This window comes from Sciurus carolinensis, chromosome 14 (genome assembly GCF_902686445.1).
Source record: "Sciurus carolinensis chromosome 14, mSciCar1.2, whole genome shotgun sequence".
Taxonomy (NCBI): Eukaryota; Metazoa; Chordata; class Mammalia; order Rodentia; family Sciuridae; genus Sciurus; species Sciurus carolinensis.
In genome coordinates this window covers 50134641-50161005 of record NC_062226.1, presented here as the reverse complement: position 1 = coordinate 50161005, position 26365 = coordinate 50134641, and the positions used below count along the sequence as shown (strand labels likewise).

Here is a 26365-nt window from a genome sequence, read left to right as displayed (position 1 = left end):
CCTAACTAATCACAGAGCAACCACAAAAATCTTCAAAATGCAAATTAGACACCATAAAGTATAGCTACCAATTACAGATTTTACTGTTTTTATATTCTGTAGCAACAAACTGCCAAGTCTTTAAAAAAAAAAAAAAAAGTCAACTGAAGCCTTTTGTTGTTCCTTGATCTCTGCTATTTTTCTACTGGAATATTTTAAGCTTTTTCATAGAAGTATCGCTGGAGTTACAATTTTTTTTTAAAAAGTATTCAGATAAGGTAAATACTTAATTATAAGCTATAGAAGTTCAATATATTGAATATGTCAGTGCATTTTATTTTTGGATGATGTAGAATTTCCTTAATTTTCTGCAATAATTGCTGATTATGCTGGCTTATGGTGGTTTTTCTCCTTTTATTACTGTTAGTTCTTTAAATGGATCTGAGATTGTATTAGATAAGACAACTGGAGTTTATTATTCAATTAGGAATGGAAATAGATTTTTAAAAAATTATTTTTAATGGCCTTTTGACATAATATAGTGATGAAATCTAACAATTTAAAAATCTTGACAGGTAGAAAAAGCACAAAGATTTCACATAATTTACTTCAGTATCATCTTCTCTATAATTTTTATTATTTCAGATAAGACCAGAAATCCCAATTCCTGATGAGTTGGATGAAGATGAAGACGAGGAGGATGTGGATCTTTCAATTCCTGGTCCTTGCTATCTGAAACTGTTGTCACTCACTGCTCCTTTGGTTTTACCAGGTGACTCCTTTTTGGTGGTGGGGAAGCTAGCATGTTTCAGTGATTTTACCATCTGATTTATTGTTTTTTTTTTTTTTTTTCTTGGAGGGGAGGTTTGGGGGATTGAACTCAGGGTCACTTAACCACTGAGCCACATCCCCAGCCCTATTTTGCATTTTACTTAGAGATAAGTTCTCACTGAGTTGCTTAGTGCCTCACTGTTGCTGAGGCTGGCTTTGAACTTGAGATCCCCTGCCTCAACCTCCTGAGCTGCTGGGATTACGTGTGACAGCGCACCCTGCTTGATTTATTGTTTTTTTTGGTGATATGTTTATACTGTAGATTAATGTGAGGTATTCCTGTCTAATTGAAATGCTAGATCTCTCCTATATGGACTGCTTGGGGTAGTGCAGTGTTCAAAACACACCAAAAACCACTGGACTTGAGTAAAATTGAACTGGAAAACTAGTTTAAACAATTGATCTCACTGACAATTAAAATTTATTTTCAAAGCTAAATTTATTCTATAAGACAAATTTGTTGTGGGACTTTAGGTTGCTTGTTTAATTAATATCTCTGTTAACATGTTAAATTAAAAGATCATTAGATTATTTAGAGACTCATTGTTAGTTTCATCATTATAAGTTTATTAAGTAATCCAAAGATATAGGTGTTTGAGAGCTATAAATGAACACTTTTTAAAAATGGTTCAAATTGTGTAGGCATTCAACTTTGCATAAAAGCTTATAGGACCTTTAGCTTTAAGAAAATTAGTCCAGTGTATACATGTGGTAGTCATTCATTCTATGTAGATGTCATATTTAAAAATATTCGCATGCCTCTATTACTATGTCTTACCTAGGAAACTATATAGATGGTCCCTTCTGAGAAATTTGTTTGCTTGTGAACTGTGATTGGGATTTTACCTTATTATAAATTTTATTTTCTGATTATTAAAAATAATTAAAAATTCTCCTATTAACCCATAGTGATTAGTAACTTTTCAGTATTAGTTACTTTTCACTTTTTGTTCTAGTTTTGAATACTTATGGATTAAAAGTTTGATTTCTGAAAATGAAGTTCAGTGAGAACAAATGCCATCTTTACCATCATCACACTAGCCTAAGTTTCTTTTCTTAAGCTTCTTCCTTATGGAAATTCCCGAGAAACTGAGCAAAATATATTATTTATTTCTAGACTAAACTCCTGTCCTCAGTCCCTGCCTTCTTTTTACTGAGAAAAAGGGAAGGGTATCACTCACACAGAAATTTCATCTGTTTTCCCTGATGTTTAAAACAAGCCTCAAAGATTTGCTCACTGTTTTCTCTATCTTCTTTCCCACTTCCTACCTCATAGCTCTTCAGAATTTAGAACCTTCCCTGGGGTTGACTCAAGCCTGAGGAAGGCAAACTCCTTGTCACCCATAGTTCCTCTTGTACCTCAGACAACTTTGGGGTCGGAAGGCCTTCTGGGCTTCTTAAGTGACTTTGTTCCCTATTCCATGCATTCCCCATTGCAGCCCTGTGGCACTAGGAGAACCGGGGTATTGAGAAAGAGGTGGGATGGTGGTCAAGTTGCACAGTTGTGTCTGTCCTCCCAGTGCCTGCAGTTCTGCGGTGGCCTCTGGCTCTTCTGTGGAGTGTGTTTGATGGTTACCAGCTCCTTTCCCTGAGAAGGGGAGGGATCAAGATCAACAACTGTGGTTGTCTGAGAAAATTCAGACAGTTGGGTGGTCTAGATGCCAGCTATGTCTGGCAAACCATCACCATGGACAAACTTTTCCTTATTACTAGAGAACTAAAATACCAGGACAAAGGCACCAGCCTTAGGAATATAAACCACAGAGTATGGGCTGGATAACATATGATGTCACAAGGGGCTGCAGGCAGAAAAGAGGATTGCATTGAAATTTAGTGGACCCTGGCCCTTTCTCCTCTTGATTCCTATCAAATGAACACAAAAGCAGTTGCAGAGTACATCCAGTAATTTGCATGGTTTTAAGTAGGGATGTTATTAGTATTTTCTTTAAAAAATGTTCTATTTAAAAATAATTCTAGACTTTAAGAAGTTGTAAACAGTTTAGAGAGTTCCCATGTACCTTTTACTCAGCTGTTCTTATTGATCACTTTTTCCATAACCCTAATGTGTTATCAAAACCAAGAAATTGACATTGGCACAATATTATTAACCATACTACAGACCTATTTGGATCTTATTACTTATTTTCAGTATGAAGAGTTTTTGGATTAGCTTTTTTGACTCAGGATAGTGTACTTGAGGTCATTACCAAGTAGTTGCCTATATCAATTGACATTGTTTTTACTTGTTTGTTTTTAATTACTGAGCAGTACTCCATTGTTAGATATACTACAGTTTGTTTATGCACTCGCTTTTTGAAGACCATTTGAGTTGTTTAAAAATGTGTTTGAGGGGCTGGGAAGATAGCTCAGTCGGTAGAGTGCTTACCTTGTAAGCACAAGGCCCTGGGTTCGAACCCCAGCACCCCCCAAAAAAAATGTGTTTGACATCCTACAGATTTTCAACCTCTTTTCAGATTCTCCTCTGGTCATCTGTAAGGAGGAGATGAGGGCAAGACTCTAAGACAATGGAAAAAGTTCTAGTTGCTTGCTAGGGAAAGAGAGTGCTCTGCCTGTTAGCTCCATTCAGTCTCCTGGCATTTTAAACTCATTTAAAACATTCTCTGGGTGAAGTTATTTGTGACTGTTCAATTTGCTGTGGAGCTTGGTAGGTGAACAAGTATCCATTTCAGACTTAGTCCATTTGCAGATGCGTACCTCTTCCTTGGTATGTGTCCCTTTTACTGGAATCCTCTGCTTACTGAGAAGGGACAGAGTTACTTTCTTATCATAGTGCCACTATCTTCACAACAAATCTTCATAGACACATTCTGAAAAGTTCGTAATTAGCTGGAAGTAGTTTATACCTGTGCCTTAGTATGCAGGAATTGGGGTCTTTGGTCTGCAGTTGGATATTGTTCATCTTTTTATGTTTAGATAATGCATTAATCAAGGTCATAACAGAAAGGAGGGTCATGTTCACTGGAGTAATTTAAGAAAGTTTAATAAAGGAACTATTTACAATTGTGTTATCAATTTAAGGGGAATTTTGCATCACCCTAGAGGAGTGGTTAATGTCCCTTGGCCTGTGCAGCTAAGGGGAGGGAGAATAAGAGAGCCATCTCTATCAAAAAGAGCTGCCTAGGACATCAGGGCCTTATGGAGAGATGCAGACTGTAGCAGTTGCTGGAAGGTATCTGGGGGATGCATTCTCTGACCTCACTTTGTTTCAACCTCTGATCTCCTGCCATTGTCTCTCACTAGTTGAAGCCAACAAAAACCAGAGAACAAGGGAGGCTATTGATGTGTTTCTTAGAAGTTTTTATGCAGGGCACAGTGTTGAGAATAAGGAGGATAGATCTGGATGAGTAAATGGAAATCTCACACAGGTATTGTCTGGGCTTTGAATAGAGAAGCTTGGTTGGATCTAGGAGAGTTTTGTAAAGGGAGGATAGAACTGGGCATATAATAGGTGCTGCAGCAAGCATTTGCTGCCTTTACTTTAAAGGAGACTTCTAGAAACTGGGGAGGTTGGGGGCTGGGGTGGAGGCAGCCGAGGTCTGTGAGGGTGTTGAGAGTTGAGATGAGTCGTGATTTCTTAGCACTCTGCCCATTCGATACCAGATCCCCATGCTGTTCAGTTCCCCAATAAATGTGTACTGAGGAGGGACCTGCTTTGGTCCGGCCCATGATCCGAATGTCACAGATGGCAGCTTCAGTTGAATCCTGGGGGATGAATTTAATGCACAGCTTCTTCTTTCTAAAAGTCACCTCCTGTGTGTCCACCGTCTCCTGAATCGGATGAAGCCCACGGGCAGTGTGTCCTTGATGTCATTGAGCTTCATGTCCACTAACTCGTTCCCCTAATGACTATTTTCTTTGGAAAACAGAATGAAATTCCAGTGAAATGAGGTGGATCCTTGCTTTTTGTTCCTTCAAGAGTTATATGCAGCAATTTCCTTTTTTGTTTACCATTCGATGTGATTTGTTTACCTTTAATGTTTCTTTGTTTCTGTATTGGGCAACCTCTAGTGGTCCTTAGGAAAATGACACTTGAATATAAACACATACTGCTGTCAAATTCATTTTTTAATAATTGTTCTAATACTACCCAGAATGATGACTGGTCATGAAATGCTTCCCTTGAAAAATCCAAAGTTCAAGAAAGAACAAATCACATGAGAATCTGGGACTAATGTGTTCCAGGAAGAAGGAACAAAAAGTTCAGGGGCCCTGAGTAAGATATCAACTTTGTGTTTTTGAGTAGTAGAAAGACACCCTTTGGAAGTGTGGCTTTAACATGGAGAGAAAGGGCTGGTGGTAGAGATGAGGTAAGAGGGAGAGGGATGATCATGATCCCTCAGTCATGGTCAGAGGTTGCGAAGTTGTTCTACATGCAATGAAAAGTCAGCCGATGTTAGAGAAGGGAATGATAACATTCTGTCTTCCCGGTAGAGGAAGGTTTGTAGACTAGAAACCAAGAAACTGGTTCTTACACTGGTGTTTATGAGGAAGAGAGAAAATGATAACTAGGCAAGTGGCAATGAAAATGGAGGGAAATAGATGGATCTGGGATGTGCGTTGAAGGGGAAGCCAGAAGGACTTGCTAATGGATTACACGTAGGACATGAGGAGTTGAGAATGACTCCTCAGTTTTTAAGCTTGAATAACTTGGTGCCATGTTCTAAATGGTGACGACCAAGGAAGTCATGTGGGAACCGAGGGTCTTTACCATGTGAAGTGCAATCTGATACACAGCTTAGATGCTCATACATGAATTAAGAATAAACGTCTGTCTTCCAGAACACTGTGTTTGCTTCATTTTCTTTTCTCCGCTTTCAGCTTTGGAGGAATTTTTTACATCACTTGTGAAGCAAGAAATGGTGAATATGCCACGTGGGATCTATCACTCAGCATTAAAAGGAGGTATCCGTTCAGACCAAGGAAAGACCATAGCAGGAATCCCCAATTTTATATTGAAAATGTATGAAACGAACAAGCAACCAGGATTGAAACCTGGCCTGGCAGGTAAGAGTTGTGTGTGGTATCAAGGTTTAGGTTCTTCATATTCTGATTTAACTTTCCTTCAAAGTAGGAGTTTAATAGATTATGGCAGGGCATTGCTGCTATTGCTACTGCTAATATCCAGATACAGCTGGATAAAATAAAAAGGAAATAATCACATTTTATAACAGGTGTCAGAGAACTGTAGAAGCAAAGGCATAGATGGGCTAAAATTTCAGAATGGAATGAACATTTTAGAACTTTTTTCTCCACTGGGGGAAGTTCACAGATTCTGGTTGTGGGTTAGTTTTAGGGGATGGTCCAGGCAGAGGCCTGGCCTGCTGGAGGAAAGAGAAACCTGTGGGGATTTTAGTAGTGACATGAGACTAGGTTGGCAAATTGGAGATTTTCTTCATAGGACATTTTTTTTTTTTTTCAATTTTGGGTTTATTCTAAAAGTTAAAAAGTTAGTTGAAAAACTTCTGAAAGGCAAAGTGAAATCTCCTTTGGTCTTAGGCCTTGTGGTGCTTAGGAAACAAAGACTGGCTAAGAAAATGGACCTGAAAGAAAAGCAGAGAAGAGCTGAAAGCCCCAGAGAGAGTGGGGAATTGATAGTGAAGACTACAGCTGCTCTCACCTGGGTGCACTTGTGAATTATGGGCACAGCTGGAGTGGGAGCCTTCAGGCTCCACCTAGCAAGAGGCTGGTGCAGGAGGTGGAGAAACCAACAGAGATCTTGGCCTTCACTTGGTGCTAAGCAATGTGAGGAATCTCGAACAGAGAATCTGTTTCTTCCTTAAGATATTTGCCAGAGTTTAATGATTTATGAGATGGAAGGTAAAAGAGATAAATATAAGAGGGAAGACCTGACTCTCCCATAATCTTGCCAGATTGAGAAGTCAAAGATCCATGAGATGATTGATCAGTTGAAAATGTTGGATGTAGGGGATGGGGAGGGGGAATAGAAGGACAATGACATGTCCTAGGAACAGGACTGAATCGAGGTAGACAGATTTCACAAAACTGCCATCATGCTTAACTAAGATCAACCCCTAATTAGTTCTTTACCCAGTCTGCCTGACAAAGGAGAGGAAAACTACTCTCTGATGAATGTAAACATTGTTTACAGCATCTGCGGTTCTTTATACACTGTCTAACATACAAAGAAATAGTACTAGAGGTATGAAAGATAACTGAGAAATGAAGGGGATATTTCATGGAAATAAAGAAGTCACTCCATTAGGAAAATACAGTTCTAATTGGTGTATGTGAAATAACAGCTTCAAAATATATTTAAAAATGAGGAGAAATGGAAGAGGAAACAGACCAACCTACAATAATAGTGGAAACTTCTTTTTCACTAGCTAGCAGAGCAGGCAGACAAATTAGTAAGTTTACAATATATATGACTAATACTATGAACATATTGATATATATATATGTAGACTATTGTACATTACAATCAAAGAATTCATCTTCTTTTTAACAGTACATGGAAAATTTACCAAAATTACCAGATGAAGGACCAATATTGAGGTCACTTAGAATCTATCCTTAGATTACAATTGGATTAAACTAAAAATAAATAACAAAAAGATAACCAGAATATCTACAGTAGCCTGGAAAGTGAACCGTATCCTTTAAAGTAAGTCATTAATCAAAGAAAACAATAAAAATAGAAAATAAAAAATAGTTTGATATAGTCATTATTTGAAGGCATGATTGTCTACACAGAAAATCCAAAATCTGCAGATTAATCACTAAGATTCATAAATGAATCCAAGACTACTCCATTTATTTATACAAAGGTGTCAACATATGAAAATCAGTTGTTTGTTTTTATATACCATAGCAAACAGAATATGAAATTTAAAAACTATAATAGCATCAAAAAATATCAAGTACCTAAAACAAATTTATAAACTATGTCATGAAAGCTACAAAATATTATTGAGAGGAAAAATATTAATAAATGGAGTAGTATACCATGTTTATGTACTAGAATCTATACTTAAGAATGTAAGCTCTCACCAAATTAATATGTAGATTCAACTCAATCATAATCAACATTGGAAATTGATAAGCTGATTCCAAAATCTGTGTGGAAATGTAAAAGGTCAAGATAACCAAGCAATCTTGAGGAAAAACAACAAAATAGGATGATATACTTTATCAGATATAAAGACCTATCTATTATAAACCAACAGTAATTGACAGTGTGGTATTAGTGCCAGGACAGACAGTCTGACCAATGAAGAATACAGGACATTCAGAGACACACACACAAGGTCACTAGATTTACGGTAAATGTAACATTGTAACACTGTGGAGAGAAGGTGTTATTTTTTCTATAAGTATTTCTATAATTTAAAGCTCTAATCGTAAAAACAATGGCAAATTAATTATATTAAAATTAAGAACATGTATTAATGACACTGTATTAATGGAGCGTGAAAAGGCAAGTTAAGAGAGCCTATAAAGGTATTTACAACATGTCTGATAAAGGACTCATTTGGAATGTATGAAGAACTTTAGCAAATCAATGAGTAAAAGACACTCAGTAGAAAAACAGGAAAATGGTTTAAATGGATACTTCAAGAAGAGGGTGTTCAAATGTCCAGTAAACATATGAGACAATGGTGACGATGGTGAACTTCATTAACATCAGAAAAATATAATTTAAAAGTACATCAGGAGGCTGAGGCAGGAGGATTGGGAGTTCACAGCAGCCTCAGCAACTTAGCGAGGTGCTAGGTAACTTAGCGAGACCCTGTCTCTAAATAAAATACAAAAAAGACTGGGGATATGGCTCCTTGGTTAAGTGCCCCTGGGTTCAATCCCTGGTATGGGGGCAGGGGGTGGTCGGAAACAATAAAATACTATAATACCGACTGGACTGGATAAAATAAAAAGAATGGAAAATACAAAATATAGTTGGTACTCTATTTGTGATTCCGTATCTGTGAATTCAACCAATTGCAGATAGAAAATATTCAGAAAAAGATGTGCTTCCTTCCTAACATCATTTCCTAAACAATGCAGTATAACAACTATTTCTATAGCATTTAAATTGTGTTAGGTGTTATAAGTAATGTAGAAATTATTTAAAGTATACAGAGGATGTGAATAGATTATATGCAAATACTGTCTCCTCATGGATACCAAGGAATGGCTATATTGGTGAATATGTAGAAGAACCAGAAATGCTGACTGGAATGTAAGTCATCCAACACTTTGGAATACTGATACTGAATAACTTCATATCATATTACCCAGTTATTTCATTCTTAAGGATAAATCCAAATGAAGTTGCCAAGAGATACATACTGTGATGTTCATTGCTGTCCTATTTGAGTAGCCCTACATGTGGAGGCTATCTAAATGCCTGGTGACATAAAACAAACAAGTGTGGTATCTTCTTGTGATGGACTATTATCCATCAGAGAATGAATATACTACAACTGTTAATAACAGTGTGAACGATTCTCTTAACAATTAGTTTGAGTGAAAGAAGTCAGATATAAAAGGATATACACAATTTAATTCCATTTATATAAGTAGGCAAAATGGTTCCCAAGTTACGCGCCTACTGGAGGTGGGTATGTGACTGGAGGGAGGCATGGGGAAGGGCTTCTGAGATGCTGATCATGTTCGGCTTCCTGATCTAGATACTACTCAGACATGTTTGCTCAGTGTGCTGCAATTCATTGAGCTGAATGCTTATGTTTATTTTTCTTTGTGTTTTTCATACTTCAGTAAAAGATATTGAAAAAAATGTCATCTTCATGTTTTAAATAATCTTGGTACCTGAAATTATCTTCTCATTGGTTCAAAATTGCTGATGTAGTTTCCAAGACTACCCCAACTCACCCTCCAGTGAGCCTCTTGACTGCCTTTGCTTTCTTGACCTTGGCAGCTGGAGCTGGAAGGTCAGTTTAGAACTTGTTTGACCAGAGTTGGAAGGACAGGGAGAAGAGGGGAGTAAATGTCAGCGTAGTTACAGGGGAAAGCTTGTTCACTTGTAAGTGTAAGCTGAGGGATCCCATGGTAGCAGAGTTCCTGAGGATGAATATGTGCATTTTTCTCTTTATTAAATGTTTTATTTTTTTATTTTTACAGACTGCATTTTGATTCATTGTACACAAATGGGTTACAACTTTTCATTTCTATGGTTGTACACAATGTAGATTCACACCATTCATGTAATCATAAATATGCGTAGGGTAATACTGTTTCATGCTACTATCTTTCCGTCCCCCACCCCCTCCCACCCATTTTCCTTTACACCATCCAAATATATTTAGTCAAGTTTTTCCATAATGTTTTTACGTATTTCTGTTTTTACTGTAAATGATACTCTCTTTAGTTATTTTTGTTAATTTCTTTTTAAAAATTTTTTTACAGGTGGTATGTTATTTTGTTACGATGTTTCCATGTACCAGAGTAAAGATGGCAAACCATTGAATCGACTGATGGCTAGTAGAGGGCGAAGCTTCAAGCAGACGTCACTTGCTCTTGTTCATGAGGTAGGTTCTCTCCCTCTCCAACAGCCTCTTCTATGTGTCACTCCTTCATTTTGTTTATGATGTTGAGTGTTCGTTTTAAAAAAAAAAAATTGTTTTTTATTACAAAAAAACTCTTAGGGGTTCCCAAAATAGCTGACCAAAAAGAATACTAAAATATTTCGATGTATTTCTGAAAGGAGCTGCCATGCTTCTCCTGCTCCACCTAATTATGAAGGCATAGCATCTAGAGATTTGGTTTATTTCATCAATGTTTAACTTCCACTGTTTAGAATGATTTTTACCTTATTAAAGAAAAATACTGCCTCTTTCTTAATTTTAATCCTTTACAAGTATTTTAGGGCACCAATATTTATATTTTCAAGTAGAATTAACAGTTATAGTGTATTTAAAGAAAAAACGTGGTTTAAGTGTTTATTTTACTTCTCCTTTCACCTACTTTTGAAACTGAAGTTTTATGATGCCATTAAATGGTTTGCATGAAGCTGATCATTACAGGTTACAACAAAACCAGGGAAAGCGCTTGGGAAGTGTGTTCCTTTGTTGTCATTGTCATTTTTTTGACGATACGCATTTAGGTATGTATTAAATTAAAATGTATGATTAACAAAACAAAATATCACAGTAAGATATTTATTTTATATAATTCAGACATAATAGGGTATATATGAAAATATGTTATAAATGAAACAATTATGAAAACATGAATTATAAAAATTTGATAGGCTTAATGTTGAGTAACTAGGATTTCTAAGATACGTACATATAAAATCTTATTCTTTGATGCATAATTTATAAATCCTAGTGTCACTGATTTGGTTAGATTATATTCTGTATCATGCTGACTGTCACCAGTATAATAGTGTATTGAAGTACAAAGGGATTTTAAGACCTGTCTTTGTCCTGTGCCACCTATTTTCCTTTCATGTATTTAGAGTTAAAATTGTATAGATATTTTTGAGAACTTTTGTCTCATACAGTGTCTTTATCAAACTAAAGAGGAATGAAGGATCTGGGAAAAGTAATGTTTCTCTGGGAATAGGAGAGTTTGAATTTCACAAAAATGGAACAACATAGGAAATCTCTACATTTATTTTTCCCCGGCATCTCATTAGTTGTCATGGAAAAGGGAGAGATTTGGTACATTTTTTTGTTCGTTTATTTTTAAGTTGTACACTTAGGTATTTGGGGGACAACTAGAGTTTAAAATCTTCACATAAAGCTGATTTTTAAAGTCCCCATCAAAACAATCAAGAATGACCAAAGTTAGGAGTAGCTGTAAATAGCTTATAAATTCAGATATTGGTATCAGAGGTTGAGGTGTGCTCTTGATATGAATGAAGAAAATCTTTGGGTTCTTATACTTATTTGTAGCTTGTGTGATAGAGGGCCTAGAATATTTCAAAGGGATGAGAAAATAACATCATTATTTTTAGGAGTCAGAGGTATATTGGACAGAATTCTGTGAAGCCTATGATAGGATTTTAGTTCATATTCCATCTTCTTACTTTAGTTCATTTGTGTTAAAAATAATGAAAAAAGAGAATCAGCTATGCAGTTTTTCAAACTATGTGACAAAAATAATATGAGCTTTTCCAGGTGCTTGATAAATAGAAGCTGCAATTATAATAGGCTGTAATCAGCTGAGGCACTTTCTTATTTTTTTTATTTTTACTTATACATGACAGTAGAATATATTTTGGAAGAATGTACATATATAAGTAGAGCTGAAGCACTTCTAAAATTGCTGTATGTTTGGACTGAGGTTGTAACTCAGTGGTAGAGCACTTGCCTCGCATGTGTGAGGCACTGGGTTCAATTCTTAACACCACATATAAATAAATGAATAAAATAAAGGTTCATCAACAACTAAACTACATATATATAAATATATATATTTCATATTTAAAATAGTTTGACTTATGATCTTTTTTGCCTTATGAGGGTGCAAAAGTGGCATGGATTCAGTAGCAACTGTATTTTAAATTTGGATTTTTTTTCCTTGTTTAGCAAAATACAATACAGTGCTCTCTCTTGATGATGGGCAGTGGTACCAAACTGCAGCTCCCAGGCAGGCATTTGATTATGAGGATAAAACCACTAATACTTTACAGTCTATTGTGTGACTAAACTGTGATGGTTGTTGGGTTAGGTATAATGAATGAATTTTCAATTTATGACATTTTCAATTTTTGATGTAACCCTGTAACTGTAAGTAGGGGAGCATCTGTTTATTAATTTGTTTAATCTCTACATTAATCCTCTGGGGTAGGTTCTATTAATTTGCTCAAGGTCATAAAACTCAGTGGAGGAACCTAGAAATTGAATCCAGGAATGAAGTTCTCTGATCCTTGAACTATCCTATTCAGTTGTCCTCCCTTATCTAAGAGGAATATCCTGAGACCTTACATGGATGCCTGACACCGTAGATGATACTGAATCTTAGGTAGCAATGCCTTCTCCATCATAGCTAAGCACTCATCACATACTGTGGCTGTAAATTTTGCAGTTTTAGGTGTGACAGTAAAACTTAATATGAATTTATTTTTTCTTCTTCACAGTTTCATGGATAGAAGATTTATTCTTCCCATAGAGCTTAGCAACCTCAGGGTAGTTCTTTCTCTTTCCTTATTAAGTCAAGAACTTCAGCCTTTTCACTTTATGGCTTCTCTTGGGCATATATAAAATGTCAGCCTCACCATTCTTATGCTTTGGGGCCATTTTTAAGTAAAGTAAGGTTTACTTGAGCCCAACATTTCAGGACCAAGACTGTTGCTGTGATAACCCAGAGGCTTACTACGTGAGTAAGGGGTGGTTAGTGTATAAAGTGTGGATATGCTGGACAAAGGGATGACTAATGTCCAGAGCAAGATGGTGCAAGATTTCATCAGGCTACTCAGAATGATGTGCAACTTAAAAATTATGAACCATCTGTTTCTGGAACTTTCCATTTCATATTTTCAGAGTACAGTTGTCTGTGGATAACTGAAAACAGAAAAGTGAAACTGTACTCTTCTAGGTCAATCAGAGAACTTTTAAAAACTACCTTGAGTGCCTAACTCTTTTTGCTTCTAGCCTTTCTTTTCTTACAATCCATTCGGTATTTTTCCAGATCAAAACATTTTTTGAATGCCCACTTGCAAGAGTTCTAATTGTTCTACCTCATTACCAGTGCTTGATATGGTCAGTTTTTATAAATCTAGCTGTTCTTATACATGGGTCACGTTTTCCCTTTAGGGTTTTATTAATGGTTTTCCTTTAACGACTAATGATATTGAGCCTCTTTTCATGTATTCATTTGCCACTCATGTATTTTCTTCCACAAAGTGTATGCTCTAATCTTTTGCTGTTTTTTCCCCCCTACTGGTGTTATATTCAAATGAGTCCTTAATATAGTCTACATTAGAAATGAGTTTGGTAACTGTTTTTACCTAGTTTGTTCCTGTCTCTTCATGTCTTTAACAATGTCTTTTGAAGAGTAGGTTTTTAATCCTGAAGAATTGTAATTTATCATGTTTTTCTTTTAATTGTTCTTGTTTTTTTAACTCAAGGTTACAAAGATTTTTTTCTCCTGTTTAATTTTAATTTAAAAAAAACGAGGTAAAGTTCATTTGTCATAAAATTTACCCACTTAAAGTGTGTAATTCGTTGGTTTTCAATATATGGAGATATATGCCATTGCCACAGTTAATTTTAGAATATTTTCATCACCCCCGAAACAAATTCTGTACCCCTAAGTAATCACACTCCAATTTCCCCTGTCCTCACCTTCCTGCAAATTTCTAATCTGCTTTCTGTCCCTGTAGATTTACTTATTTTAGACATTTCATATACATAAGGTCATGTAATATGTGGACATTTTAGAGTATGGTTTCTTTCACTTAGTATGTTTCCAAGGTTTTGTAGTAGCATGTATCAGTACCTCATTAGTTTTGGGGCAGAACAGCATTCTGCTGTTTGGATATAACACATTTAGTTTATCCAAAAGTCAGTTTATTGATACTCCATTTTAGTGTAGAAGTTTTATACTTCAAGCCTTGCATTTTAGACTGTGATCCATTTAGTTAATATTTATACAAGGTACCAGTTATTAATTGTTGAAAATAACATCCTTTCTTCCCTGAACTACCTAAGGAGTTTTGTTGAAAATCATTTGTCCATATATATGTGATCTGTTTCTGTACTCACTTGTGTTCTATTGATCTATGTTTCTAGACTTTCACTAAAACCACACAGCTTATTTACTGTCACTTTGTGATGAATACTGAAGTATTATGAATTCTCCAACTTTACTTCTATTTCTCAAAAAATTTTTTGGACAATTCTAGGTCCTTTGCTTTTATTTATAAATTTTAGATGAGCTTTGAAAAATCACACGCGTGTGCACACACACAAGCCCGTTGTGATTTTGATTGTAAATGCATCAAGTCCACAGGTCAACTTGGAAGAAAATTGACAACTTGGTAGTGTTTAGTTTCTATAATCAGCTGCAAGATTTGTCTTTGCACTCAGAGCGGTATTTTGTTGTTTTCATGTTACAAATCTGGAACATATTTTGTTGAATTTCTTAAGTATTACATATCTGGAAGCATTTTCATGGTATTGGGATTAGACCTTTTGTTTTAATTTCTGCTTATTGGTAGTATGTAAATATACAATTAATTTTCAACTCTGATCTTACTAAACTCACTTATAAATTCTTATAGCCTTTTTGTAATTATTTTTGTTTTTATTGTAATATTGTTTGTGAAGATGGTTTTAATTAATACCTATATCCCTTCTATTCCTTTGTTAGTGCCTGATCACACTGTGTTGAATAGGACTAGAGAGAGTAGACATTCTTGTCTTATTCATGGTAGTAGAAAAAGTGTTCAGTGTTTCACCATTTCTAAGAATTTTATCACAAATAGATGTTGAATTTTGTCAAATGCTTTTTGCATATCAATTGAGATATGATGGATTATTTTCATTGATTTTTTTTCCCAGTTCAAACCAACCTTGCATTCCTGGGATTATACTTCATAATGTTCTATCCTACTTATATATTGCTCCATTTGGTTGCTAAAAGTTCGTTAGAAATTTTTGCATCTGTGCTCATGAGGGATCTTGTTCTATATTCTTTAATGTCTTTGCTAGGCTGTGTTATTGGGTAATACTGTGATAATAAAGTGAATAGAAGGGAATTAAGGGGGATTGAGGGGAAAGGAGGAGGAATGGGAAAAGGGAGGAACTAATGAATGAAATTGACTAAATCATGTTATGTATGTATATAATTATACCACAGTAAATTTCATCTTTAAAGCACCAATAAAAAAGCCTATAAATAAATAGAAGGAAGACCAGTAGAGTAGAGGAAGGGGAGTGGGTAAAGGAGGAAGGGAAGGAGATGGTGAAGGAAAGAGGATGTACTAATGATTGACATGGAGCAAATTATATTCCCTGCATATATGATTATGTTAAAATGAACCCAATATCATCTATAACTGTAATACAGAAATAAAAACTTTGAAAAGTGAGTTGATAGTGTTCCCTTCTATTTCCTGAAAGAGTGTGTATAGAATTTGTTCTTAATTTTTCCTTAAACATTTGGTCTAATTTTCTACTGAAAACATCTGGGCCTAGGGTTTTTCTAATAGGAATGCTTGTTTCTATGAATTCCACTTATTTAATGTATCTGAGATGGTTCTTTCTAGCTACTGCTGTATCTCCGCACTTGGACTACTAGTCCTGAAGGGAGGATGGATGGCACAGCATATATCAGTTGGTATCTGTCTTCTTTGTTAGCGCATAAACTCCAGGAAATCCGGGAGTTTGCTTTGGTCACACGTAGCTCTGAATCTGATGCTGCCATTTACCGGTAAGGAGTTCTACTCCCTCTAATGTTGAAGTTTGAACACTAGAGAAACACGCCAAGGCAAGCATATTAAGCAGGTTTTATTTAAAAGCAGTAATAATACAGACTTCTCAGGAGGGGGAGAAGGGGGCCATGGCTGATGTTCTAGAATCCCAAGAAGTGAGCGCACCCTACATCTTTTATAGGTTCAGGTCTCTTTTGTTCTCCAGTTCTTTCTTCCCTTATCTCTCCTTCCTACCTACATGACTAGGCCTGGTTTTGCAGGAGAGATGGGCATGGGGAGGGCCAACATGATTCAGCCAGGTAAGGGCCCAGGGGGCATTAATTAGCAGCTCCTTGCCTGTAGTCCCTAACAGGCACAGGTAAATTTGGTAATCAGTGGCTCTGGAGATCCTTGACATTCTATTCTCCCAGGGGCAGTTTCCAACTTCCAGAGGCAGATGACTTTCATGGCCTCCATTTCCTCGATCTGACCCAATTCCCTATTTCTACACTAAACTGCCTGTCCCCAATTCTGGCTTCAGCTCCAATGCCTGATGTCCCTGGCACAAGGTAGTCACTTCATAAATGTTGTTTAGTTAATTATTTTAATCCTGGATATGTTTTATACATGTCCTTTTTCTAAAAATGTTATTATTAAATTGGTGGTAAATCAAATACTGTCATGTACCACATAAGGACATTCTGGTTGGGCAACAATGGGCCACATGAACAATGATCTCAGAAGATTATGTCACCTAGAGAGATCATATTTGTCTTCATTTATGTTTAAGTACACTCTGTGATGTTCCCACAACAGTAAAGTCACTTGGTGGCACATTTCTCTGATGTATCTCCTTTGTTAAGTTGATGCATGACTGAAATTGATGGGCTCTCAACTAAGGAATGCTAACTGTCATTTGAATGGGCTTTATGCACTCTTTTTCTGTTGTTATTCATTTGCGTGGTTTAGCCACCCCTTTCCTTTTCCAATCACAAAGAAAATACCTTTCTAGGACATTCTGTGGCTATAACTACAGGAGAGTGAGGGATCCCATTGGGAGACTGAGATGGAGGATCATGAGTTCAAAACCAGCTTCAGCAACTTAGCAAGGCCCTGAGCAATTCATTTGAGACCCCATCTCTAAATAGAATATTAAAAAGGGCTGGGGATGTGACTCAGTGGTTAACTGTACTGGGTTCAATCCCTGGTATCAAAATTAAAAAAAAAAAAAAAAAAAAAGTAAGAGGGAAGAAATCACTAAAAGAGCTTAGTTTTGAATGTAGAAGTGCTCATGTTTTTCTTCTTCTAAACTTTTTTTTAGAGCAGATTTAATTTACAGTAACATTGAGTGGTAAGAATAGAGCATTCTCTTATACTCCTCTATCTGTCTCACCTCTTTACCCCAACCTACCAAAGTGCTACAATTATTACAAGAGATGGACCTAAATTGACACATTATTACCACCAAAAATTCCTTAATTTACACTCGGCTTCGCTCTTGGGGTTAAACATTCTGTGGATTTGAAGAAATACACAATGTCATGTGTGCACTATTATAGCATTATGTAATAGTTTCACTGCTCTAAAAATTCTCTGTGGTCTCCTACTCATCCTTCCCTCCCTCCTAATTCCAGGTAACTACTGATCTTAGTTTTAAACTTTTCCATAATGTCATGGAATTAGAATTATACACAGTTTGTAGACTTTTCAGATTGACTTATTTCACTTCAGTAATTTGTTTTTAAGTTTCCTCCATGTCTTTTAATAGCTTAGCAGCTCTTTTCTTTTTATCACCAAATAATATTCTGTGGTCTAGAAGTACCAGTTGAATCATCCATTTAGTGACTGAAGGACATCTTCCTTGCTGCCAAGTTTGAGCAAATATGAATAATGCTACTTTACATACGAATGTGCAAATTTTTATGTGGCCATAGTTTTCAACTCCCTTGGGAAAATACCAAGGAGTATAATTGCTAGATTGTATAGTAAGAGTTTGTGTGGTTTTGTAAAAAACTGCTGAGCTGTTTTCCAGAGTGGTTATACCATTTTGCATTTGCACCAGCAGTGAATGAGTGTTCTTACTCTTACGCATCTTTGTATGTATTTAATATTGTGCTGCAGAGTTTAGCCATACTAGTACGTGTGTAGTAGTATCTCATTGTTTTAATTTTTATTTCCTTGATATGATATGGAACATATTTTCATATGTTTATTTTTTATCTGTGTATCTTTGGTGAGATTTGTTAAGGTCAATCCTATTTTTTAATCTATTTGTTATCGTTGAGTTTTAATAATTCTTTGTTTACTCTGGATAAATAGTCTTATTGGATATGTCATTTGCAACTCTTTCCTCAAACTGTGGCTTATCTTTTCATTCTCTTGACAGTGTCTTTTGCAGAGTAATAGTTTTAAATTTTAGTGAAATCCATCTTACCAATTTTTCACTGGTTGGCCTTTGGTGTTATTTCTAAAAAGTTACCAACAAACTCAAGGTCATAGATTTTCTTCCTCTATTGTCTTTTAGGTATTTTATGTGTTTTATATTTAGATTTGTGATCCATTTCAAGTTAATTATCCAGAAGAGTATAAGGTCTGTGTCTAGACTCCTTCTTCCTCCCCAGGATGTCCAGTTTTTCCAACAGCATTTGTTGTAAAGATTAATCTTTCCTCTGTTGTATTCCCACGTTTTGTTGTCAAAGCTCATTTAACTATGTTGGTCTATTTCTGGCCTCTCTATTCTGTGCCATTGATTAATTTTCCTAGTCATTCACCAATATCACACGGTCCTGATTGCCATACATAGCTTCATGGTAAATCTTGAAGTTGGGTAATGGCACCTTTCAAATTTTGTTCTTCAATATAATGGTGACTCTTCTGAGTCTTTTGCCTCTCCATATAAGCTTTAAAGTCAGTTTCTTGATATCCACAGAATAACTTGAAGGAATTTTGATTGGCTCATGTACATCAATAGATCAAGTTGGGAAGAACTGACATTGTGACAATATTGAATCTTCCTACCCATGTACATGGAATATCCCTACATTAATTTAATTTATTATTGATTTCTTTCATCAGTTTTGTAGTTTTTCTTATATATCTTGTACATATTTTTCTATTTCATTTTGAGGGGTATCAATGCAAGTCGTATTGTTTTTAATTTCAATTTTTTTTCCTTGATAGGAAAATAATTGATTTTTGTATATTAACCTTGTACCCTTCTACCTTGCTATAATCACCTTTAGTTCCAGGACTTTTTTGTCATTGTTTTTGAATTTTCTATGTAGACACTCACATTGTTTGTAAATAAGGACAACTTTTTTTCTTCCTTGCACTTAGTATACATTTTATTTTCTCTTTTTGTCTTATTGCATCCATGAGGACTTTTAAGTGTGATGTTGAAAAGGAGTGGTGAGAGTAGACATTCTTGCCTTGTTCCTGACAATGAACGTATTATATGCCTTTTTAAAAAGTTTATTATTGTTATCTTTGTTTAACGTGATATTTTCCCATGATATTTTTAGAAAAATCACAGCACTAAGTCTGATTTGTGTTTGACCTGATATTAGCAGTCCTGCATAATTGCTGTATTGTTTATATTTCTTTAAAACTGAAGAAACTATTCACTTCTGTGAACAGGAGACCACCAATGGTCATTTCAGATCTCACAGGGCTTCTCCAAGCTCAGGTGACATCCTCCTCTTCTCTGATTTTGTATCTTCTTCTCATCCTGAGTTTAACTTTGCTCCTGTGAAGGAGGAAACTGAAGGTGAATGACAGTTTTCTTCCCTGGAATTCACCACCAATCTTCATTCTTTGGCATTTCTAACTCTGACATGACAGTTTTGCCTAAATTGGGTGATGCTGAATTGGCAGCATTGCTTCATTATTTTCTCTATTCCTGAACACATGTAGATTTTCATGATCCTGCCACTGCTACCCAACCATATTTCATCATTAGAATTAAGTAATGAGCTTGTTTTTGTTTTTATTTTAGAGGTAGCTTATCCAGACTTGCTGGAAGCTATACTCTGAATAAAATCTTTGGTTCTGTGTTTTTTCTTTTTTCTTTCTTTCTTTTTTTTTTTTTTTTGAGAGTGATCATTTGATTCTTTTTGCTTTAAAGATATTGTTTTTCCTCTGCTTTCTTTAAAAATTTTCCCTACATGCCCCAAAGTACATATGATGTGACCAATTATTTGAAATGTAAGAAGTGTATTTCACTGTTTCTTTCAGTTTATTTTCAAAACATATTTCCTATGAAATATGTGGCATAGTGTTAGCATCCATGCAATAAGAAACAATTAAATGGAAATTGTGAATTATAATGGGGAGAAATTATATCTGTGGTTGTTGCAGATTCTCCCTAGAAAACACTGTGAAGACTATGGTTTGCTGAATTTTAGATTCTCCATAATTACCATGTGGATGTGAGTTGTTATGGTAACTGGGTTTCCCCCTTCTATTAAATAACAGAGTAAATGGTTTCTTTAGAGGTGATTGAATTGTCAGCTTTCAAGCTAATGTAATCCTGATGGAAAATGGGGTGAGATGGGGAGACAGTGCTGGATTGGGGGTGGGGCCAGAAGAACATTAAATGTGGTGAAATCACCTACAAGGAGATGAGTGTCATTTTACTTTAAAAAGGTGTCCTGCCCAGGCCCTCCCTCTCATCTCACTATTTGTCAGGGGACAGGAATAACAAAAAGTTATTTTGTGCCAAACAAGATTACTATTGACAGAAAATTGAAGCCTGTTGTTTTTATGTATAAACAATGGGACATTGAGTGACTTTGGGGTCCCTAACACAAAATGCAAATTTCTTTTCCTGCTGGGATGATGGGAAGAATGTGAGTGTATCACAAAGCCAAATGTAGGGGCTTGTGTTTGTGAGGCCACTGAAGTTAAATACCTTTGTTCTCCTTCTCAAAAATACTTCCATTCTTTGGATGGTAATTTGTTTATCTGACCAGCATGAAGAATACTTGATTGGGTTTCTGAGATTAATAGGGAATACTTAGTTTCCTGGTCACTTTTTATTTGGTGCCCTGCCTGTCCCATTCCAATTTGACAAAAACCTCATCCGAACTTCTTACTTGATTTACAGTATTGAATGAAGGGCTGTTAAAATGGGTGTTTTCTTGTGCATGGTAAAATCGTGTTTGTTAAGATCATTCAAGAGCAGAACAAACTACCAAATTTCTGAGCAATGTGTCCTGAACAGTATTTTAACTAATTAGATGGCTCTGTAGTCCTCTTAAAGTCAAGCATGTGTCAGTGAGGAAATGTGACTGGTTTTTCATTTTATCTCCCAAAATTCCCTTGCTCATGTGAATTTTCTTTTTCTTTTTCTTTTTTAAGTAAAATCTGATTGTTTATTTATTTATTTATCCTTGCCTAATTATTTTTTTTATTAGTACGTTATAAACATAATGTTGGGGTTCTCTGGCCTAATCATTATAAGCATGGAATATAATTTGTTCTAATTCGCTCCCCTATAGTTCTCTTTTCTTTCTCCTCCTCCCTCCCCCTGTTCCTGTTCCTTTTCTTTTTCCTCTACTCTCTTGGTCCTTCATCTATTTATTTAGAGTTTCTTGTTTTTTTAATTAGTGCATCATGGATATACATACGGGTGAAATTCACTGTGGTATATTCATTTATGTACATAGGCCAGATTCATTCCACACCTCCTCCCTTTTCACGTCCCTCCTCTCTCCCCCTCAATCCTTCTCTTCTACTGATCTCTCATCTATTTCCATGTAAGTCTCCCTCCCCCAACACACATACTTTTTCACCTTTATTTTGGATGAGTTTCCACAGATGAGAGAAAACATTTGACCCTTGACTTTTGGGATCTTGCTTATTTCATTTAATATAATGTTCTCTAGTTCCAACCATTTAATAGGAAATGCCATAATTTCATTCTTCTTTATTGCTGAGTAAAAATCCATTATGTATATTTATATCACATTTTCTTTATCCATTTGTCTGTTGAAGGTTATTTGGGTTGGTTCCATAACTTAGCTGTTGTGATTTGCATTCATATAAATATTGATATGACCATATCCCCACAGTATGCTGATTTTGGGTATTTTTGAATAAATACCAAGGAATGGTATCACTGGGTCATATGGTGTTTGCATTCCTAGTTTTTTAAGGAATCTCTGTACTGCTTTCCAGAGTGGTCGTACTAATGTAGGAGTGTATCTGTTTCCCATCCACAATGTAGGAGTGTATCTGTTTCCTCTTCAGCAATTATTAATAATTCTCTCTTTCTCTCTCTCTCTCTCTCTTGCTCTCTCTCTCTTTCTATATATATATATATATATTTTATTATTATTATTATTATTTTTGTGGTGCTGGGGATTGAACCCAGGGCCTTAGTGCTTGCCTTGCAACTATATATACCAACTGAACTATATCCCCAGCCCATAATTATATTCTTGATGAAGCAAATAATTCTGACTGGAATAAGGTGAAATCTCAATGTAGCTTTGATTTAGATTTCCATGATTGCTAGAGATATTGAACATTTTTCGTATGTTTGTTGGTTCTTTGTATTTCTTCTCTTGAGGACTGTTTAGTTCTTTCTCCCATTTATTAACTGGGCTATTAATTTTTTTGGTGCTAAGGTTATGAATTCTTTATATATTCTGGTTATTCATCCCTTATCCAAGGAGAAAGTGACAAAGATCTTCTCCCGTTCTTCAGGTTCTTTTTTCATGTTCTTATTTCATTTGATGTGCAGAATCGTTATAATTTGATGCCCTTGCACTTACTGCTTCTTGGTTTTATTTCTTGCACTTTAGAAGTCCTGTTAAGGAAGTCAGTGCTTGTGCCAATGTATTGGAGTATTTTCTTCTAGCAGTTAAGAGTTTCTAGTCTAATTCCTAGGTCTTTGATCCAGTGTCAGTTGACTTTTGTTCAGAGTGATAGAGAGGGACCAAGTTTCATTCTTCTACATATGGATTTCTAGTTTTCCCTTTTTCCCAGCAACATTTGTTAAAAAAGGCTATCTTTTCTCCAACTTATGTCTTTAGCACCTTTGCTGAGTATCAGATGACTCTATCCACGTGAATTTGTCTCTGTGTCTTCTTTTCCATTGGTCTTCATATCTGTTTTGGTGCCAATACTATGCTGTTTTTATTACTATAGCTCTGTACAATTTGAGGTTCAGTACTCTGATGTTTCCAACATTGTTCTTCTTGCTCATGATTGTTTTGGCTATTCTGGGTCTTCTGTTCTTCCAAATGAATCTTAGAACTGTTTTGTCTTCTTTTTTTTTTTTTTTTTCCCCCCAGGTGAAGAATTTCATTGATATTTTGATGAGGATTATATTGAATTTCTATAACATGTTTGATAGTGTGGTCATTTTGATGTTAATTCTGCCTAACTAAAAGCATGGAGCCTTTTCATTTTCTAAGGTCTTCAATTTCTTTCTTCAATGTTTTATAGTTTTCATTGTAGAAATCTTTCACCTTCTTGGTTAGATTTATTACTAAGTATTTTTTTTTTGAGATTATTGTGATTTGGATAGTTTTCCTAATTTCTTTTTCATCAGATTCATTATTGGAGTATAGGAAAGCAATTGATTTATATATGTATCTTTGTATCCTACTACTTTGCTAAATTTATTTATCAGCTTCAGTAGTATTTTGATGGAGGTTTTTTTTTTTTGAGTCTTCTAAAAATTGATCATGTCATCAGAGAACAGAGGTAACTTGACTACTTCCTTTCCTATTTTTATCCCTTTAATTTTTTTCTCTTTTCTGATTGCTGTGGCTAGAGTTTCAAGGACTATTGAATAGGAATGGTGAGAGTGGACATTCTTGTCTTGTTCCTGTTTTTAGAAGAAATGCCTTTCAGTTTTTCTCGGAAGAATTGTGTTTCTAAGCAGTGCTGGTGTTTTAGGTATAATTAGTTAGAATCTATATGATACAAATAAAAATGTTTAAGGAAATTCAAAACATAAAGGTTATAAAACTTTGTTTAAAAACTTGCCTTGTTGTTCTGTTTTTATCTGGAATTAAGCATTTACTGGTTAGAACAGTTTGTATTGTACATACATTTATAAGATTTCAAATAACTGTGTCCTCAACAACTTGTGTTTGGTGTGAGTATAGCTGTGTTAATTCAAATAAGTTTTCTAACATTATGTTTCCAGAGTGATTGAAAATTGAACATCATAATTGTCTGATTACTTGCTTATGATAGCATAGGCAAGAATATCTTGTAATATGACAAGAATCTTTATAAAGCTGTGTATTTAATTCTGTTTAATGTAGCAGGTACTTAACTAAACAGTTGTGTGCAAAACACTGTTACAGGTACCATGGAAGCGGGTTCATGATGAATAAAATCATGTCTTCTCCTTAGGGTTGTGTGAAATTAAGGTCCATGTGCAAAAGGTATAAAATGGAATTTGTGAAGTGTGATAGGTGAGGCACATAGTATACTGGAAGTTTAGAGAGGTGGGAGAAATTACTTTAGTAAATAGAATGAGAGAATACAGGGCATTCAACGCCAAGGGAGTCAGGAGTGCAAAGATCCTGTAAGGTATAGGACAGACTTGGGAATTGGTTTATAACTCAATTTAGCCAGCATATAGGTTAAATGAAACAGAGGAGCAAGATATCAAGGGGGAAATTGGTTAAGTGTCCTGTTCTGCACAATTATTTCTTAAAGCTCATGGTGTTGTTTGATTCTGAAAGACTTTGAACACTGTACAAAAGAGTTTACATATTATTCTTTAATGAACCTCAAAGGTTTTTGAAAAGAAGTTTCTGAGTTAATGTAAAAACAGCACTTTTTAGGATGTGTTAGGATGAAAGATTTTATGCTGTTGATGAGTTAGGTGGCATCATAGTAGTCTAGGAAGGAGATAGGACTAGCTAATGAGGAAGAAAGTAAAGATGTATCTAATTTGCATTTTAAAAGTAGACTTGACAGTTGAGTTAGGGGCAAGGGAGACATCCACGATCAATCAGAAGTATTAAATTTGGGCAACTGGGTTGTTGATATATTGACAAAAGGAAAGGTAAGAGAGTGAATTTTGAATGATGATAAACAAATATACAGAGTGTAATAGCATTGGGAAGTGAGAATTTCAGAAAAACATGGTCTAAAAGCAGTAATATTCCTAATTTTTAAAAGTCATACAGCTAAATGTTTGAAAACCATTATGCTACAGTGTTATTAGAGTCACTCTGTCTGAGCTACAATTACCTCTTACCTGGATTGTTGCAGTAGCCTCTGAGTAGGTTTTCCTGCTCTGACCTTTGTTCTGTATAGTCTGTTCTCAACAGACCAGTAGCAAGATTCTTTTGCAATATAAATTAGATTATATCATTCTTCTCAAAACCTTATAATGGCTCCACCTTTAGCAGGAATGAAAGCAAATCCTGAAAAGTGACCTACAAAGCCCTGAACTCTCTGGGTCCCTTGTCAATTCGCCAGCCTTTTCTTGTTCCGCTTTCTTTGCTCACTTTGCCCACTCTATTAAATTGGCCTTCATTCCATTCCTCACACAGGTCAGCCATGGGCCTGCCTGAGGACTTCTGCCGCACCTTGGGGTTTTGCTTTATTTAAATTCAGGTGATATTCACATAGCATATAATTAACCATTTTAAAGTTTAAAATGTACAACTCACTGCATCTAGTACATTCACAATGTTGTGCAACTATATCTAGTTCTAAAATATTTTCATTACCTCCAAATGAGACCACTTCCTTCTTCCTTTCTCCCCTACTCTCTACACCTAGAAACCACTAATTTGCTTTCTATCCTGATGGATTAACCTAACGTGGATATTTCATATAAGTGGAGTCATATAGTATATAATCTTTTGTGACTGGCTTTTAACTTTGGCATGATGTTTTCAAGGTTCATCTACAATATCATAACATATATTAATACTTTACTCTGTTATGGCTGAATAATATTTCATTGTATGCAAATGTCATATTTTGTTCATCCATTAATTCATTGGTGATTGTTTCAGTTATTTTCACCTTTTGGCTAATGTCAAAGTGCTGCTTCAAACATTCATATACAACTATTTGTTTGAATACCTTTTTTAAAAAAATTATTTATTTTTAATTTTTTACAGACTGCATTTTGATTCATTGTACACAAATGGGGTATATCATTTCGTTTCTATGGTTGTGCACAATGTAGATTCATACCATTTATGTAAT

The 26365-nt window shown here is 35.4% G+C and overlaps 1 protein-coding gene across 1 annotated transcript in view; it reads left to right on the top strand.

Annotated features, from left to right (window-relative positions):
* Focad (focadhesin) overlaps nt 1–26365 on the top strand; it is a 299217-nt gene that overhangs the window by 194027 nt on the left and 78825 nt on the right. Inside the window, exons 19-21 of the mRNA XM_047524416.1 lie at nt 625–751; nt 5650–5835; nt 10216–10337. Of these exons, the coding sequence (XP_047380372.1) occupies nt 625–751; nt 5650–5835; nt 10216–10337 (435 nt within the window). The remainder of the gene's footprint in view (nt 1–624; nt 752–5649; nt 5836–10215; nt 10338–26365) is intronic.